Source organism: Plectropomus leopardus, chromosome 24 (assembly GCF_026936395.1).
Source record: "Plectropomus leopardus strain MGB_pleo_1.0 chromosome 24, ASM2693639v1, whole genome shotgun sequence".
NCBI classification, from domain to species: Eukaryota; Metazoa; Chordata; class Actinopteri; order Perciformes; family Serranidae; genus Plectropomus; species Plectropomus leopardus.
The window spans coordinates 15,749,602-15,764,826 of NC_142199.1; the positions used below are offsets into that span (position 1 = coordinate 15,749,602).

Below are 15,225 nucleotides of genomic sequence, written 5' to 3' on the forward strand. Positions count from 1 at the left end.
TATTACAGTGCCAAGCCTCCGTGCTGACGTATATAGCTGTGGCACTGGAGTCCATGTGAGTGCAGAATCACAATGATCACCAGCTCAGAAGGTTGGCTCCTATAACGCCTGAATCTCTGTGGCACCTGACTTTGTATTCTGGTATCCTTCCTCGTCCATGCAGAAGCTCGATGCAGAGCCCCAGCCTCTGAGCTCATCGGAGGGGAGCACAGTCGATATTCGCCCCCCAGGAGACGGGGTGGATTCAGTGGAGCTGGAGCCGGAGGAGTCGCTGGACCCAGAGGCCTGCTTCACAGAGGGTGAGAGGGCTGTGAAGGATGATGGTGAAAGTGGGACAGAGAAAGGTGGGAGTGGAAATGCTCCCATGGCACATTTCAAGACGCAGAGTAAATCGCATTGAGTGCTTGTGCGTAGCACCGGTGTTTTCATACTCGCCGCTGAGTGACGGTGAACACAAATGCTCAACAGGACAGAAAGAAAGTAGTCTGTGGGATGGTCTGAGTTTGTAATGCAACCTGACATTTAGTCTGACACACCTCCAGTGCAATTCTGAGTCTGCAAATGCCTCTTCAGCCTTTCATGAGTGTGGAATACAGAAATAACGTAATAATAATAACTTTATTTATAAAGCACCTCTCATACAAGAAAGCGCTTTTACAATAAAAGCAGGCCAGCAAGGCAGCTCGGCATAAAAGGACATTTAAAAACAGTTTAAAATAAAATGAAGAGCATATCATAAAATCAATAAAGATAAAGCATTTTAAAAGAGTTGCAGCAGTCTGATGTGTGAAAAGAAGAGTGTCAGAAAGTCAGCTTGTAAAGGCTAGAGTGACTTGATACGATTTAGCTTTCTTTTGAAAATATTGTATAATATAATATGTATCATATAATATGAGCTGGCTTCTCTGATATCTGTTGGTAGTGTGTTCCAGAGCTTTGGGGCGTAATTGACAAAGCAGACGATCGCAGTATTCATGATGGTATATAAGGAGTTAGCGATGTAACGTGGTCAGAGCCCATTTTGCACTTTGTGTACAAGGAGGGGGACCTTAAAGTCAATTTTAAATGTCACAGGAAGCCAGTGCAGAGAGGCAAAGACTGGCCTGATGTGCTCTCGCTCCTGTTGGTTCTGGTTAATAGCTACGCTGCAGAGTTTTGAATGAGCTGAGCTCAGCGCTGTATTTCAGGAGGCCTATCAAAAGTGCATTACAGTTGTCAAGTCGGCTTGAAATAAAGGCATGAATCACTGGGGATCTTTTGCCAAAAACATTTCTGCACCAAACACATAATTTCCTGCATTCTGCATCAGTTTATGGTGTTTAATACAAATGTGCAAATGTTAAACTAGACACATTTACTGATATTTTTATTTTTGAATTCCAGGTGAAATATGCACACATTCTAAATATATGAAGGTTTGTGCAACCCCTGTGTCCCCTGGTCCTAAATCTGCACATATGGTAGTTGGGAATGCACATTTTAATTACTTTTGCCACTTTGGTGAGATTCTCCATTCGATTCAAATGGAAAAGATGAGGGTCATTTCATTTCATGTTCATGCGATTATGCCGTATTAACTCCTGTGGCCACTTCTTTCCCCCCATGCTTGCAGGCTGTGTGAGCAGGTTCCAGTGCTGCCAGATCAATGAGGAGGGGGACCATTTTAAGCACTGGTGGACTCTCAGGAAAACCTGCTTTATCATAGTGGAGCACAACTGGTTTGAATCCTTCATCATATTCATGATCCTGCTCAGCAGCGGAGCGCTGGTAAGTGGGTGCATATGTGTGTGTGTGTGTGTGTGCACTTAGCTCCCTTTGTGACTCAAATCAGTCATGATTTTCGATACATTTTTTGATCGTTTCTGGTATAATTCCTGTTGGGTAAGTGGTTAGCGCTGACACATCACACAAAGACTCTCCCCAGCCCCGGCGGCCAAACCTAATTCCCACCTCATTGTTTCCATCAGCAGTGTTTGTTAATGACTCTGTTCTGTGCAGGCGTTTGAGGACATTTACATTGAACAGAGGAGGACCATTAAAACAGTGCTGGAGTACGCAGACAAGGTCTTCACATACGTCTTCATCCTGGAGATGCTGTTGAAGTGGGTCGCGTACGGATTTGTCAAGTACTTCACCAACGCCTGGTGCTGGCTCGACTTCCTCATCGTAGACGTATGTATATTCAGTCCATATAGAGATAAAGCCTCCAGACTTCCCTCTCTCTTCATTTTATTTTATTTTATCCTAATTAATTGATTATTGCCTATTTTATTTTGTCTGTCTTTATCCCCCTTGTTTTATTTTTTCTCTGTTTTACACTAACTTACCTCAGTTACCTCATTATTCTCATTAATGAGTGATTTGTGTTGCTATGTTGTTGTTATAGCTTTTATTATCCTCAGCCACGGATGAGAGGGGTGTGGGTGGTGCAGGTTCATTGTTGGAATACCTTTTAATGACTCTTAAAATTCTCATAAAATATGTTCATTAAGAATAAATAATAAATAACTCTCCACAGCAGTACGCGGCAAACGTCAGTTTTTCAACAATTAAAAACTAAACCAAAAGACTGATTGGATGCATTCAAAATGCTAGTTTGCCAGTTAGCACATTAACAACACAATCCAGTGTTGAAAGAAAAAAAGAAATGTACCGTGCGCCAGTAAACAACAACACAAACAATTACAGTTTCTGCTCAAACAGAGCTCAAAGACGAAAAGATAAATCTTAACTTAGTTAAAAAATGCGATTTCTCAGGTCCTCTTGGCCTTAGCTGTTTGTGTGCTGACCTCTGTTAGGCTTCTCATGCACTGAGCTGAACTGCCAATTACAGTGATTTCACTCAATCAAGCTCTGCTGTCTCCAACACTAATTCAACACACTAAATTGGCCAAAAAAAAGTCAAAAAGGGCCGACAAGTGCCAACAGTGCGGGCCACACTACAAAAACTAGGGACACCCACTGCCAGCCCAACGCTGACTGACAGCCGACTCTCAGCTTGGTTTTTCGGGGCCCTAATTCATAGCAGGAACGCACAAAACAGCATTTCCCAAGATGTCAAACTGTTTCTTCAACGGTTATCCTTTTTTTAGTCGGTTTTTACGTTATAAATACCAATCACATACAGATATAAATACCATTCAGTCTGCTTAAGTCATTGTTCATTGTTGTCACATTTCTCTATCTGAAATGTATGAAGATCCTTCTGTTATTCATTTTTAAACACCTTAAATTCTTTATTATCTCTTTCACTGTGTGCAGACTCATCATTAATGTGCAATGAGCTGCTCAGACTGACACTGTGAAGAGGAAGCGTTTTCATTTCTCCCCTTTCACCCTGCTTGTCTCTGTCCTCGTCATCTCTCAGGTGTCCCTGGTCAGCCTTGTAGCCAACGCTCTGGGCTACTCTGAGCTCACAGCCATCAAATCTCTGAGGACGCTGCGAGCCCTGCGGCCCCTGAGGGCCCTGTCGCGGTTCGAGGGCATGAGGGTAAGGATATCGTGGGGGTAACAGCGACACAAAACAAACCTGTTGATAATGATTGTGGGCAAACTGAAAGCCAGCACATCCAAAAAACACAATATGTTAAATTGAGGCGTTTACAGGATATTGCTGCTTTCAGCTGGCCCGTGCAATTATTGTTTGTCTGTTTGGCCTTTGCATTTGAAAATGCTACAGTACAATGTATATTTTTGTGCTTCGAATCTCTTCTCGGTTAATGTTTGATGTCCGTTAAATAGTCTTAGCTTGTTAGGGAGCCTGACTGTAAGACTGCATGCTTATTACAACTTGTGTTGACTTGATCTTTTCCTTGCAGTTCACAACACCGTACTTCTTCTATCTGCATGACCTTCTTCACATTGTGTCAATGGATTACTGTGCATAGCTGTTCTCAGGCATTGTTCTCTGACATTGCTCGTGTGGTGCCTTTGACCTGTAATTTTTTTCTTTGTTGTGTGTCTTTTTTCATTTACAGTCAAACAAAATGTTGTGACTTCATCCCGCCTCTCTAAGGTTTTTTTCTGTTTTGCTTTTTTACCTATCAAATGTTTAACTTTTTCGCCTATCCATCTTCTTCTTTCCAACTGTCATGTTGCTAGATTCTCTCTGTAGACGGTGCTAAGAGCTTTATGTGTGCAGGCTTTACATATTAAATAGAGCTTTGAATGATATAGGAGGCATTTTTAAATCAGTCTTGGCTTTTTGTTGTGAAAAAACGTAGCTTTACAGCTCAGTCAAATCACATGCATTGTTTAAGTGATTAGATGATTGTAATTGCCACTTATCTGAAATCAGACAGCTTCTATTTTGGGAAGCAGAGACCTCCGTTTGAGCGCCCGGAGCGTGCTGAGTTTGTCCGTGTGCTTCGACCTCTCTAGGTTGTGGTGAACGCGCTGCTGGGGGCCATCCCCTCCATCATGAACGTGCTGTTGGTCTGCCTCATCTTCTGGCTCATCTTCAGCATCATGGGTGTCAACCTGTTTGCAGGGAAGTACTATTACTGCGTCAACACCACAACAGACGAGATCTTCCCCATCGACGTCGTAAACAACAAGTCAGACTGCCTGAACTTGGTCGATCAAAGCGCCCGCTGGAAGAACGTCAAAATCAACTTTGATAACGTCGGAGCTGGCTACCTGGCTCTGCTTCAAGTGGTGAGTTTAGATTCAGTGACACAGGCGGCGTTATGAAGACAAAATTTCAAAGTATGCATGCGTTTTTAGAAGTTTTTTTCAGATGGAGATCTCTGGCTTCTTGTTTTATCATGCAGTTGACAATAAAAACTGTGATCAGGCCCAACCCATCAGCAACCTGCACAGCTTCTGAAAATTCTACAAAATTACATATAAAGAGCGTACAAATACTAAAAACAGCCAAATCAAAAAGATTAGACTCTTATTAATCATTAAATCTATGAAATGTGTTCAGATGGGGCTAACAGCACTCCACCAATGAACCAAACACAGTCAGACGCAGAAAACGCCTTTAAAGAAGCTAAATCAGTGGGTTTTATTAATATTCAGGCTTTGTTTTGATGGCTTGTCATAAAAAAAAAACTGAAATGAAAAACTAAATATACCATAAACGTTTTAGAAAAGTCACATAATTTTGTGTCACAAACCTGTATATTAGCACATGATGTGTTCAAGAAGCGTAGGGAATTTTAATATCTAACAACTATTTCTGTTTTTACAGTTTATGGCTGTGATAACTGCTGTAACTTTTGGAGATTTTTACAGAAAACATGCCGTAATGTTATCTCCTCTTGCTTTTGTTTTTTTACGTTTTGCCTTTTCCAAGTTACAACAGATACCAAGCAGATTAACACTGACTCTTCTGTCATTCATAGGCCACCTTCAAGGGCTGGATGGACATCATGTACGCAGCCGTGGACTCTCGAAATGTAAGTCTCTTGGTGCTCACCAAAGCGATTTATTCATCAGTCAAAGTGCAAGACAAAGACAAGTTATGGAGGTCAGCAACATGTTTCATTTTTTCTGGTTTGCTTGTTTTAGGTGGAAGACCAGCCTGAGTACGAAGTGAACCTGTACATGTACCTCTACTTTGTCATATTCATCATCTTCGGCTCCTTCTTCACCCTCAACCTGTTCATCGGTGTCATCATCGACAACTTCAACCAGCAGAAGAAGAAGATAAGTCGCTTTTAGTTACAGTCTCTATCTCATGATATAAACTCAGATATCAGTGCTCAGGAAAGTCAATGGAGATTTGTGAAACTGGCAAACAGGTTTATCTCTGTTAACATTGTCACCCATAACTGTAGCGTTTAAAGATACATAGTCAAACGCGGAGGTCTGACGTTTCAGATAAGATATATAGAAAAAATATATATATTTTTTTTTATTAGATGCATACTCTAAAACACTGGTTATCCCAAACAGCCATGAACAGTCACTACTAGCTCTCACACCAGAAATAACCTTGACTTCATAATAATTCAAAGCAGAGAGAAAATCCGAGCTTGTTAGTGCACCCTTCTAGCCGCTGTCACTCACACTCATGTTGACACTCACAGCTTTGGTTCTGCACTGCGTTCTTGTTAAAGAACACCAACAGGTAGCCTTGTGCCACACTGTGCCAGCTTCTCGCAGTCTGGATACAAAACAACCCAGATTTATTCACAGCAGAGCCGCAGCGACAGTGTTAAAGAAAGAAGTGAGCTCCAGAATAATGATTATCTGCAAGCACGGTGAGGGACTGCCACTGCTGCCAAGGATCACTGAGGGGGCATGAGTCACTGAGAAACAGCAAGCCTGCGCACACACACACACACACACACACAATCTATATACACACATGCAGTGTCACAGTGAGTGTCGTCTGGAAATGTGCCCTTCATTCAACCAAGCACTAACAAGCTGGATTGGCAACGTCCAAAGGGGGGGGGGTTTTCTTGACTAACTGACTGACTGAGACACTGCATGATGAGTTCAGCAGCCCTGCAGCCACAGTGGCACATAGATGGTAGCTCAGTGTTGACACCAGTCCTCCCTCCAGACACACATCATACACTCAGCGAGCAGCAGAGAGTGTGATGCGTGCCTCGTGCATCGGATCGTGAGGGGGATTCGCTGCTGTGATTAATGAGAGCGTAGTGACTGTGTTGGCTGAAATATGGAAATCATTTTGAAAAGTGAGTACAGAGTCAGCTCCAAATATAAGTATGCAAGCAGGAAGGAAATCCAGGCACTCCAAAAATGTAAAAAAAAAAACAACAAAAAAACAAAAAAAAACGTGAAAAACAAGGAGGAATTACATTAGGAAGCCTTAATTATAGGGTTACATTGTTAAGTCAACATGTTTTCGACCCCTAGGGGGGCTATAGCCCCACCTATATAACAGGAACCAATAAGAAGCTATCACATGACCCGGATGATGACATGACAGGAAAAACAGAAATATATCATAATAATAAACCATGTTACTAATTTAAAATGACTGTTTATCAAACTTGTTGCAGATTAATTCTGTGTCCACATGAAGGTCGCAGTTCTCTTTTTTTCCATCACAGAATCGAGCACTCTTCCTCCCCTGACTCTGTCAGTACTTTTCTGCCCTCTGTGAAGCTCATAATTTCATCAAAAAATATAAAAGTGCACTCAGTAGGGGACTTAAATGGCCACTCTTGGAAATAGTTGCAGCACAGCGCGTTTCAGAAGTTAAGCCGCTGCGTGTTGCACAGAGCAGATTGAGCTCTCCTGCTAAGAGGCACTTTATGTGAAAAATAAATACAATATAATCATAATAAAACAGAAATATTTGATCCTTTGTAACTGGACTTTGAAAGGGATTAACTTTGTCTGTAGGCTACAGCACAACAAAGTAGGAAATAACAAGGAATTGTCCGTCTTAACTTCTTTACAGTGAAGACAGCGACAAAGATTACAAAAATTATTGACTTATTAAACTTGTATCTTGTCTTACTTAAGTGGATCATCACACACTCACACCTGGTTAATAAACCCAAGATATTTGTAAGACATGTGGTTGCTCTGCTGCTCACATTGCTCTCTTATATGATGTGATTATAACCAATATTTGTTTTGCTTCCTTTACTTTGGAGGTCAGGACATCTTCATGACAGAAGAACAGAAGAAATACTACAACGCCATGAAGAAGCTGGGCTCCAAGAAACCACAGAAACCTATACCTCGGCCAAATGTGAGACTCTTAAAGTGCTCACACTCACAGCGTTTACATGATGTTAGAAAAAAATCCAATTTTTGTGTTAGTCCGACTAAAATTGGACTTGGACTACTTGGAAAGTACATGTAAACACGTTTCTGGACCAGGTGGTCTCTGTGTCTTCCGAGTTACGGTGCTGGCCAGTGGTTAGAGATAGGGACTGTTCTTTATTTATGAGGGGGGAAGGGGAGCTGCAAAACAGGTCAGACATTATTAAGCAAAAAAATCTTTCATAAATAAAGTACAGTCCCACAACACGGCCAGATCAACCAGTAAAAATATCCTAAATATGGCATAAAAAAGGACAGATGTTGACTTTTTTAGGTGGCTTAAAACAAATCATTTAGGCAGAATTTATCCCCAAGTTACTGTCAATAAACAGCTGATTGCGATTGGGTCTATAGGTTTATAGCAACTGCCGTGACGGAGTCTTACACACTTCATCAATAAATGGATTCTCCCCGGTGCTTGTGTACTGGGACAAGGACAAGTTGTCCAATTAAATAATCTAACGGAGCTATTATTGTAGCTCCACTCCCCCGTGCACGTAAACGTGTTGACTGTCAGTTTTTACGAATGGACTACATGTGGACGTGTAAGATAACTGCTGCTCTCTTGTCCCGCTCTGTCACCAGAACGCATTTCAAGGCTGCGTGTTCGACTGCATCACGAAGCAGGCCTTCGACATCGTGATCATGATCCTTATCTGCCTTAACATGGTGACCATGATGGTGGAGACGGACGACCAGACGCCAGACATGGACAAAATCCTCTACTGGATCAACCTGGTCTTCATCGTGCTCTTCACCGGGGAGTGTGTGCTGAAGATGATCTCCCTGCGTCACTATTACTTCACCATCGGGTGGAACATATTTGACTTTGTGGTGGTGATCCTGTCCATCGTAGGTAAGAGGTGTTTAAGGCGCTGCGGCTTTCCGGTGGATTTTGAGTAAAATAGTTTTAGTAATAGTATTCTTTTTTTTTTGTTTCTGCAGGTATGTTTTTATCTGAGGTGATTGAGAAATACTTTGTGTCCCCGACGTTGTTCCGAGTGATCCGTCTGGCCAGGATAGGCCGCATCCTCCGCCTTATCAAAGGTGCCAAAGGCATCCGGACGCTTCTCTTTGCCTTGATGATGTCACTCCCTGCCTTGTTCAACATCGGCCTCCTCCTCTTCCTCGTCATGTTCATCTACGCCATCTTCGGCATGTCCAACTTCGCCTACGTCAAGCGGGAGGCGGGGATCGACGACATGTTCAATTTCGAGACCTTTGGGAACAGCATGATCTGTTTGTTTCAGATCACCACGTCCGCCGGGTGGGACGGCCTCCTGGCGCCCATCCTGAACAAGCGGGAGCCCGACTGTGACAGCCAGATGGAGCACCCGGGCAACTCCTACAAAGGCGACTGCGGCAACCCGTCAGTGGGCATCTTCTTCTTCGTCAGCTACATCATCATCTGCTTCCTCATCGTGGTCAACATGTACATCGCCGTCATCCTGGAGAACTTCAGCGTGGCAACGGAGGAGAGCGCCGAGCCGCTGAGCGAAGACGACTTTGAGATGTTCTACGAAGTGTGGGAGCGCTTTGACCCCGACGCCACTCAGTTCGTGGAGTACAGCAAGCTCTCTGACTTTGCGGACGCTCTAGATCCTCCGCTGCGCATGCCCAAGCCGAACATGATCCAGCTCATCTCCATGGATCTGCCGATGGTGAGCGGCGAGCGCATCCACTGCCTCGACATCCTGTTCGCCTTCACTAAGCGCGTCTTGGGCGAAGGCGGAGAGATGGACGTGTTACGCGGGCAGATGGAGGAGCGCTTCATGGCGTCAAACCCTTCGAAGGTGTCTTACGAGCCCATCACCACCACGCTCCGCCGCAAACAGGAGGACATGGCGGCTATAATCATCCAGAGAGCCTTCCGCCGCTACATGATCCGCCTCGCCATGAAGAAGGCGTCCGCCCTCTACAAGGAGCAGCTGAAGGAGGGAATCCGCGACCCGGACAAGGACGTCATGGTCATCAGCAAGTTCACTGAGAACTCCACCTCGGACAAAACGGACATGACCCCTTCCACAGCGTCCCCGCCATCTTACAACAGCGTGACGAAATCGGACAAGGACAAATACGAGAAAGAAAAAAGTGAAAAAGAAAACAAAGCAAAAGACAGAAAGAAATAGACTTTTTAAATCGGAACAAAAAATAATAATGCATCAGAGACATGGGGGAGATTTGTTTACAGCTTCTAAAGGGGGTAGATAGACGTACGCTTGTGTGCTGGTTGTGAAGAGACGCGATGCCAGGACGGCCTACAACGGGAGTGTGGTTACGTCATATGTGAATACGTGGAAACAAATGATCCAGCAGACACTGCCAGAGATCGACGGGAACACGGAAAAGCCTCTCTGCAAAACGCTTGTGATTTTCCTATTGGTTGTTGTTACTATCTGACACACTTGAGTGTACTGTTGAGTTGTCTAGCTAGTGCTGCTGCTACTACTATAAATCCAGTGTCTTGAATTTAACAATCGCTGTAACAAATACTCTGCTTTTTTTTTTTTTGGCTCATTTTTTTTGTTACCAAGTTTCTTTTTTTTTTTTATGAGAAAGAATGTTTTCTACTTTTTTGTGTTTCTTCTTGTGAGAATGTGTCCACTGCTTTCACTGTCGTGAAATCACCAAGGGCAGATCAAGTCAATGCTGGAAAACGACAACGACCATCCGAAACGACAGCGCAGGGCGCCAGAATGCTCCATGCAGTACACGAAACAAACAGCAAACCACTGAGGTACAACGGACAGACACACCGCGTTCACTGCTGTGCCATCGGTGATTGTTGAAATCTGTATTGTGCTTCTTTCTGGACTGCCAGCTCCCCATTTCAGTAGAAAAACACAAGTCTCTGGATACAGAGAAGCTGAATGTATGCAAGGAATGAGACACATTTAAAGGAGTCGTTTGACATTTTGGGAAACATTCTCAGTCGCTTTTTTTTTGCTGGGAATTACATTGAAATGTTCCCAGCTCATGTCTTAAATAAGAAGCTAGAGAAGCTAATTAACACATGGGTGCAGATATTTTGGCTTGTTACAGGAGGAAAAGCACAGATTTCATTCATACCATTCAAATAAATGCGTTCAGTTCAGGTGAGCTGGTTCGCTGTTGTGACACTTGAATTGAAAAGAGCCATTTGTTCGTGTTTCTGCACAGACTGTTTCAAATAATGGATGCAGCCACTTTGACATTATCCATCAGGTGCTGGACTTTTGTTTTGAAGGGAAGAGGTTTCCCCAACACTTGCTGCTAGCGTGGTTAGCACGGTGCATTCACAGCTGTGGATAACTAGGCTCCTTGAAAGTGCACCAATATTTAAAGGCATTTTTTATAGCGGCAAACAGTCGATTCACAACTTCTGAGCCAATCACACGATCCCATTGGTACCAAAATAACTTTTCCAAGCAAAGAATTCCCTAAAATGTCAAAAGAATTCCTTTAAGGTGACACTCATATCTACTTTTTCATCCGCTGTCGTACTGCAGTGTCTCCTCGAACACGTTTGTCGTCCTCCCCTCTCTCCTCCCACAGCCTCTGTAAAGAAAAAAAAAAAACCTTAAATAATGAAATATTCTAAAAAGAAACTGTCAATCTTTCTAACTGCTCTAGAACCTGACAATATATCACATTTAAGGTTATAATATCACAAATGTTTGTATGACCTTTATGTCGTTTAAATTGAGAAGCGAGTGGTTTTAATGTAGTGGTTTGGTTTGTAAATAATATCGCTATTTGGGCCCACAGTATGCATCACACTTACATTTGATGTAAGAGCACTTTTTATCCCCACTGCTATGTAATACCACGTGTGGCGGTCATACATGTAAGTGTGTGTGTGTGTGTGAGGTGTGTGTCTATGTGTATATTTGTAAGAACGGGAGAATGTAAGCATCTATCTCTTTATGTGTGAGCGTGTGTTTGTGTGCATCTGGGGTCTGCGGGTTGTTCCACCGATTATAAATAACATTTTTACTGTAGATATGAGTGCATTTTTCCAGTCCTCGGATTTGATTTTTTCTAGAACTCGTTTTTTTTTTTCCTTTCTGCACTGTAACACACGATGAAACACATGTATGGTCCCCATATCTGTAGATAGAAACCATGAAGCAATCAGTAGCCATCTCTCATTGCGCTTGTAGTGTTTTAGTGAACTGCATGCAAGAAGTGACTACTGTCCACTCATATGGTAATATCATTTCAAAGCCAAAAGAATAAAGGACATATTTTTTGTAAATGCTTGTTTATTTTCTCCATTTTGTTTCCGGCCTTTTTTCTTTGTTGGATGGATCATAAAGGTTTCTCTGTGAGTTTCACACACTCTTTGGTCTGTGATCTGAACTTTTGGTTGAACAGGATCATCCATGTGGTTCAAGTACATGTTACACTTAAACCATGTATCGATTTGCAAAATGTGACAAGTGACTTTTTTTTGTTATAACCAAAGATGTGGCAACAAAAGACAAAATCTAGATTTCCAAAATAAAACCTATTTTGGGAAGCATATTTTGCATGCAGGTTGCATTCATTGTGAGGTGAGAGCTCGTGTTGTGGGAGGTGAGAGGCTCAGCATATTCAGTGATGCTTCAGCAGATCCTTAGCTACGCAGATGATGCTCTGTTTTCCGTCTGATGATAATGTGTTGAATAAAGACGGCTGGTAAACCCTGCCAGAGGCTGAAATGGAGCCACGCGGGCTACTGACCACTATCTGCTAATATCTGCTCATATGGAGAGCGTTGGAGTAAGAGAAAATGAAAAAGCAAAAGCCACGTGGGCGCAGTTCAAAAAATTGATTATTTGTGTTGATCTCTCATTCTTGTTCTTTGATTTAATTTACTTTTTGAATTTGAGATTTTTTTCTAAATTAAATTAAATTCAAAAAAATTCTCAATACTTCTTGTTCTTGTTAGTAATTATTACCAAAAAAAAATACAAAAAAATCATAATAAGGGGGCAGAGGGAGCTTGACCAAGGTGCCAAATGTGCAAGTTACGACAGTGCAGGTGAATGTTTTTTGATTGTGTGTGTTGCAATTTTAAAAAATGATGTTCCAAAATGTTACTTTTTTTCCAATTCATCCAAAAATGCTGGAAAATTGTAGTAAAGGGCAAAACACCTTAATACTACGCATACAGATGCCTCTTATCTATACAGCTTTTTATTAATCTAGATTGTTTTAGTGTGAATTTGAGTGTTGGAGATATCAGCCTCAGAGACGTCTGCCTTCTCTCCAATATAATGGACCTAAATGACACCTGGCTTATGGTGCTATTTATAATTGTTATAATTATATAATTTACAATTATCTTACAGAAAAAAATATTTATTATAAAATTTATTTTATTTTTAGCACTTTCTTTCTTTTCTTTTTTTAATTTCTTTTTTGTGCTTATTTTAAGATAATTTCATAACTTTTTTTTCTAATTTTTTGCTCATTTTCGGAAAACTTCTTCCATAGAGCATCAATTTACTGAGGTTTCAGAGGATTAAGGGCTAAATAAAATCTCAGATTGGATCAGAGGGTTGGAGAGAATAAGAAAACGCAACTGAACGAGTGAGTGGCAAGGTGCATTTTAAACAATTTATGCGTTATTAAACATTTTTATTGCTCAAGACATCACAGTCCATGTTTAGCATCAGTGTGTGCTCCATATTTTGCAGAATCAAGTGGCGTCGACCGCAGGAGCCAGACAGACACGTACAGGCAGGAGGAAAAGGTGGTATCGGGATAGGCGGCAGAGAGACGGAGGTGAAAAGCTGAGACTACCCCCACCCACCCTGCAGCCCCCTGCAAACGCTTTCCTGCTTCTCTCTTCCTGTTGCCTGGCAACCTAACATTACAGCTCCCCTTCCTGTGATTGATCAGCAGCGTCTCTGAGCTTGCTTACCCACAATACCTTACTGGCTGAAAAGCAAATAGGCATTCCCACTCCCACCCCCCAGCACAGTGGACACACACCTTCGTGGCTGGATTATATGAGAGGAGAGTGTTCTAAATGAAATCCCCTGTGTGTTCTGTTTGTTGGAGGATCACCTGTGAATGCAGTTATTGTGCAGCACCTGCAGCAGCTGTGTTGTTATGCAATGAGCCATGAAATATTCTATACATGAATAAACTGGCCATTGAGGTGAGAACACAGGGCTTGTTCCTGCTGCTGTCTGATCTCCACCTCACCCAAACACACTGATGATAACTCAGCAGTGCTCTCTATAGGCTGCACAGTGCGACATTCAGACTGGGAGCACTGGTGGGGAGTATACATGAGAATGGGACAGCAGGGTGACACAGCAGTTACACAGAGGGGCCACAGGTGTGACGCCAAAATATCCCTGAAGCCAGACTTTGTTATTTTTTTGTAGTTTTTAGTAAGAAAATGACTTAAATAATGTTTGTTTTGTTGACAGAGGACATATGTTCCAAGCAAACCTGATCACAGTTTGTCCTGAGGCAGGAAATGTAATCAAAAGTACTGACGTCAGAAAAGACTGGCTTTTAACCCCCTCATGTCTGAGGATGTCTCTGGAAACATGGAGTCAATTGTTGGGCAACAGATGCCATCTGCTGGTGGAAAAATAGAATACACACACATTCAAACCTGGATTTTATTTTGTGCTGTTCAAAAAAAATATTGTCAACATCTTGTAAGGGACTGTTCTTTATTTGTCAGAGGAGGGTGTGGCTTTGTTTTTGTTTTCTGTTGTTTTGTTTATTTGTTTTACGATCCCTGTGGCTGCAAATATATTTTTCCTTGAGCCTTCCTGACTTATTTTGGTAAAATGCATGACCCTTCCTCCAACATAAATAGTTGTAAGATTATAAAAACTTCAAAATGAAGATGAAGATGAGATCCTGGAATTACCAAAAAAACAAAAAAAAAGAAGCATTAGTTTGTCACTGTTGTTTTGCATGCTAGTTAGAGCAAACAGTTTAATTTTTGGCAAACCTTTAAATTAGACATGTTACACAGAGTGATTTCAATGAAACAACTCAATTCTAAGTTCAGATTTGGTTATGTTTGTTCTGACAGAATCATCTCTCTCCTAAACTGTTCAAGGACCATCAGAAATGTGGAAATCCAATAATAATTTCTGTTTTTAAATCCTCTGCCTATGATAAATGGTGTAATTCTGGTATTTTTTGCCTTTTTTAAAGAAAACATGCCTTTGCAGTAGGTTTAGAAGGCAATGTTTCAATGAAAATAAGCAAAAATCTATCAAAGAAGCACAAAATACAGTCATTTAAAGTTTTATCCCCCTCATCTAACCCTAAATAAAACACGAGTCCCTTTCCAGTGCTTAAAAAAATTATCCGAAATGCTTCCCCCTTTTGCACCACAGCCTCCCCTATTATAAATTACTAACAGTCCCTAAAGTAACATTTATTATAATTGGGGGGTGTTAACAGGAGTAAATACTAACAACCAACACAATGAATTAAGCACATTTAAACTGAGATGGATGTTTA

At 41.8% G+C, this 15,225-nt stretch overlaps 1 protein-coding gene across 3 annotated transcripts in view; it reads left to right on the forward strand.

Moving 5' to 3' along the window:
• The window catches only part of LOC121962886 (sodium channel protein type 2 subunit alpha), a 43,975-nt gene extending 31,457 nt beyond the window's left edge, over positions 1-12,518 (forward strand). For all 3 annotated transcript variants that reach the window (XM_088074890.1, XM_088074889.1, XM_088074892.1), the window contains exons 18-27: positions 164-299; positions 1,613-1,767; positions 1,999-2,172; positions 3,368-3,490; positions 4,381-4,656; positions 5,352-5,405; positions 5,518-5,655; positions 7,580-7,684; positions 8,344-8,614; positions 8,704-12,518. In XM_088074890.1, coding sequence (XP_087931016.1) covers positions 164-299; positions 1,613-1,767; positions 1,999-2,172; positions 3,368-3,490; positions 4,381-4,656; positions 5,352-5,405; positions 5,518-5,655; positions 7,580-7,684; positions 8,344-8,614; positions 8,704-9,887 — 2,616 coding nt within the window. In that variant the 3' untranslated portion in view covers positions 9,888-12,518. The remainder of the gene's footprint in view (positions 1-163; positions 300-1,612; positions 1,768-1,998; positions 2,173-3,367; positions 3,491-4,380; positions 4,657-5,351; positions 5,406-5,517; positions 5,656-7,579; positions 7,685-8,343; positions 8,615-8,703) is intronic.
• The last annotated feature ends 2,707 nt before the right edge of the window (positions 12,519-15,225 follow it).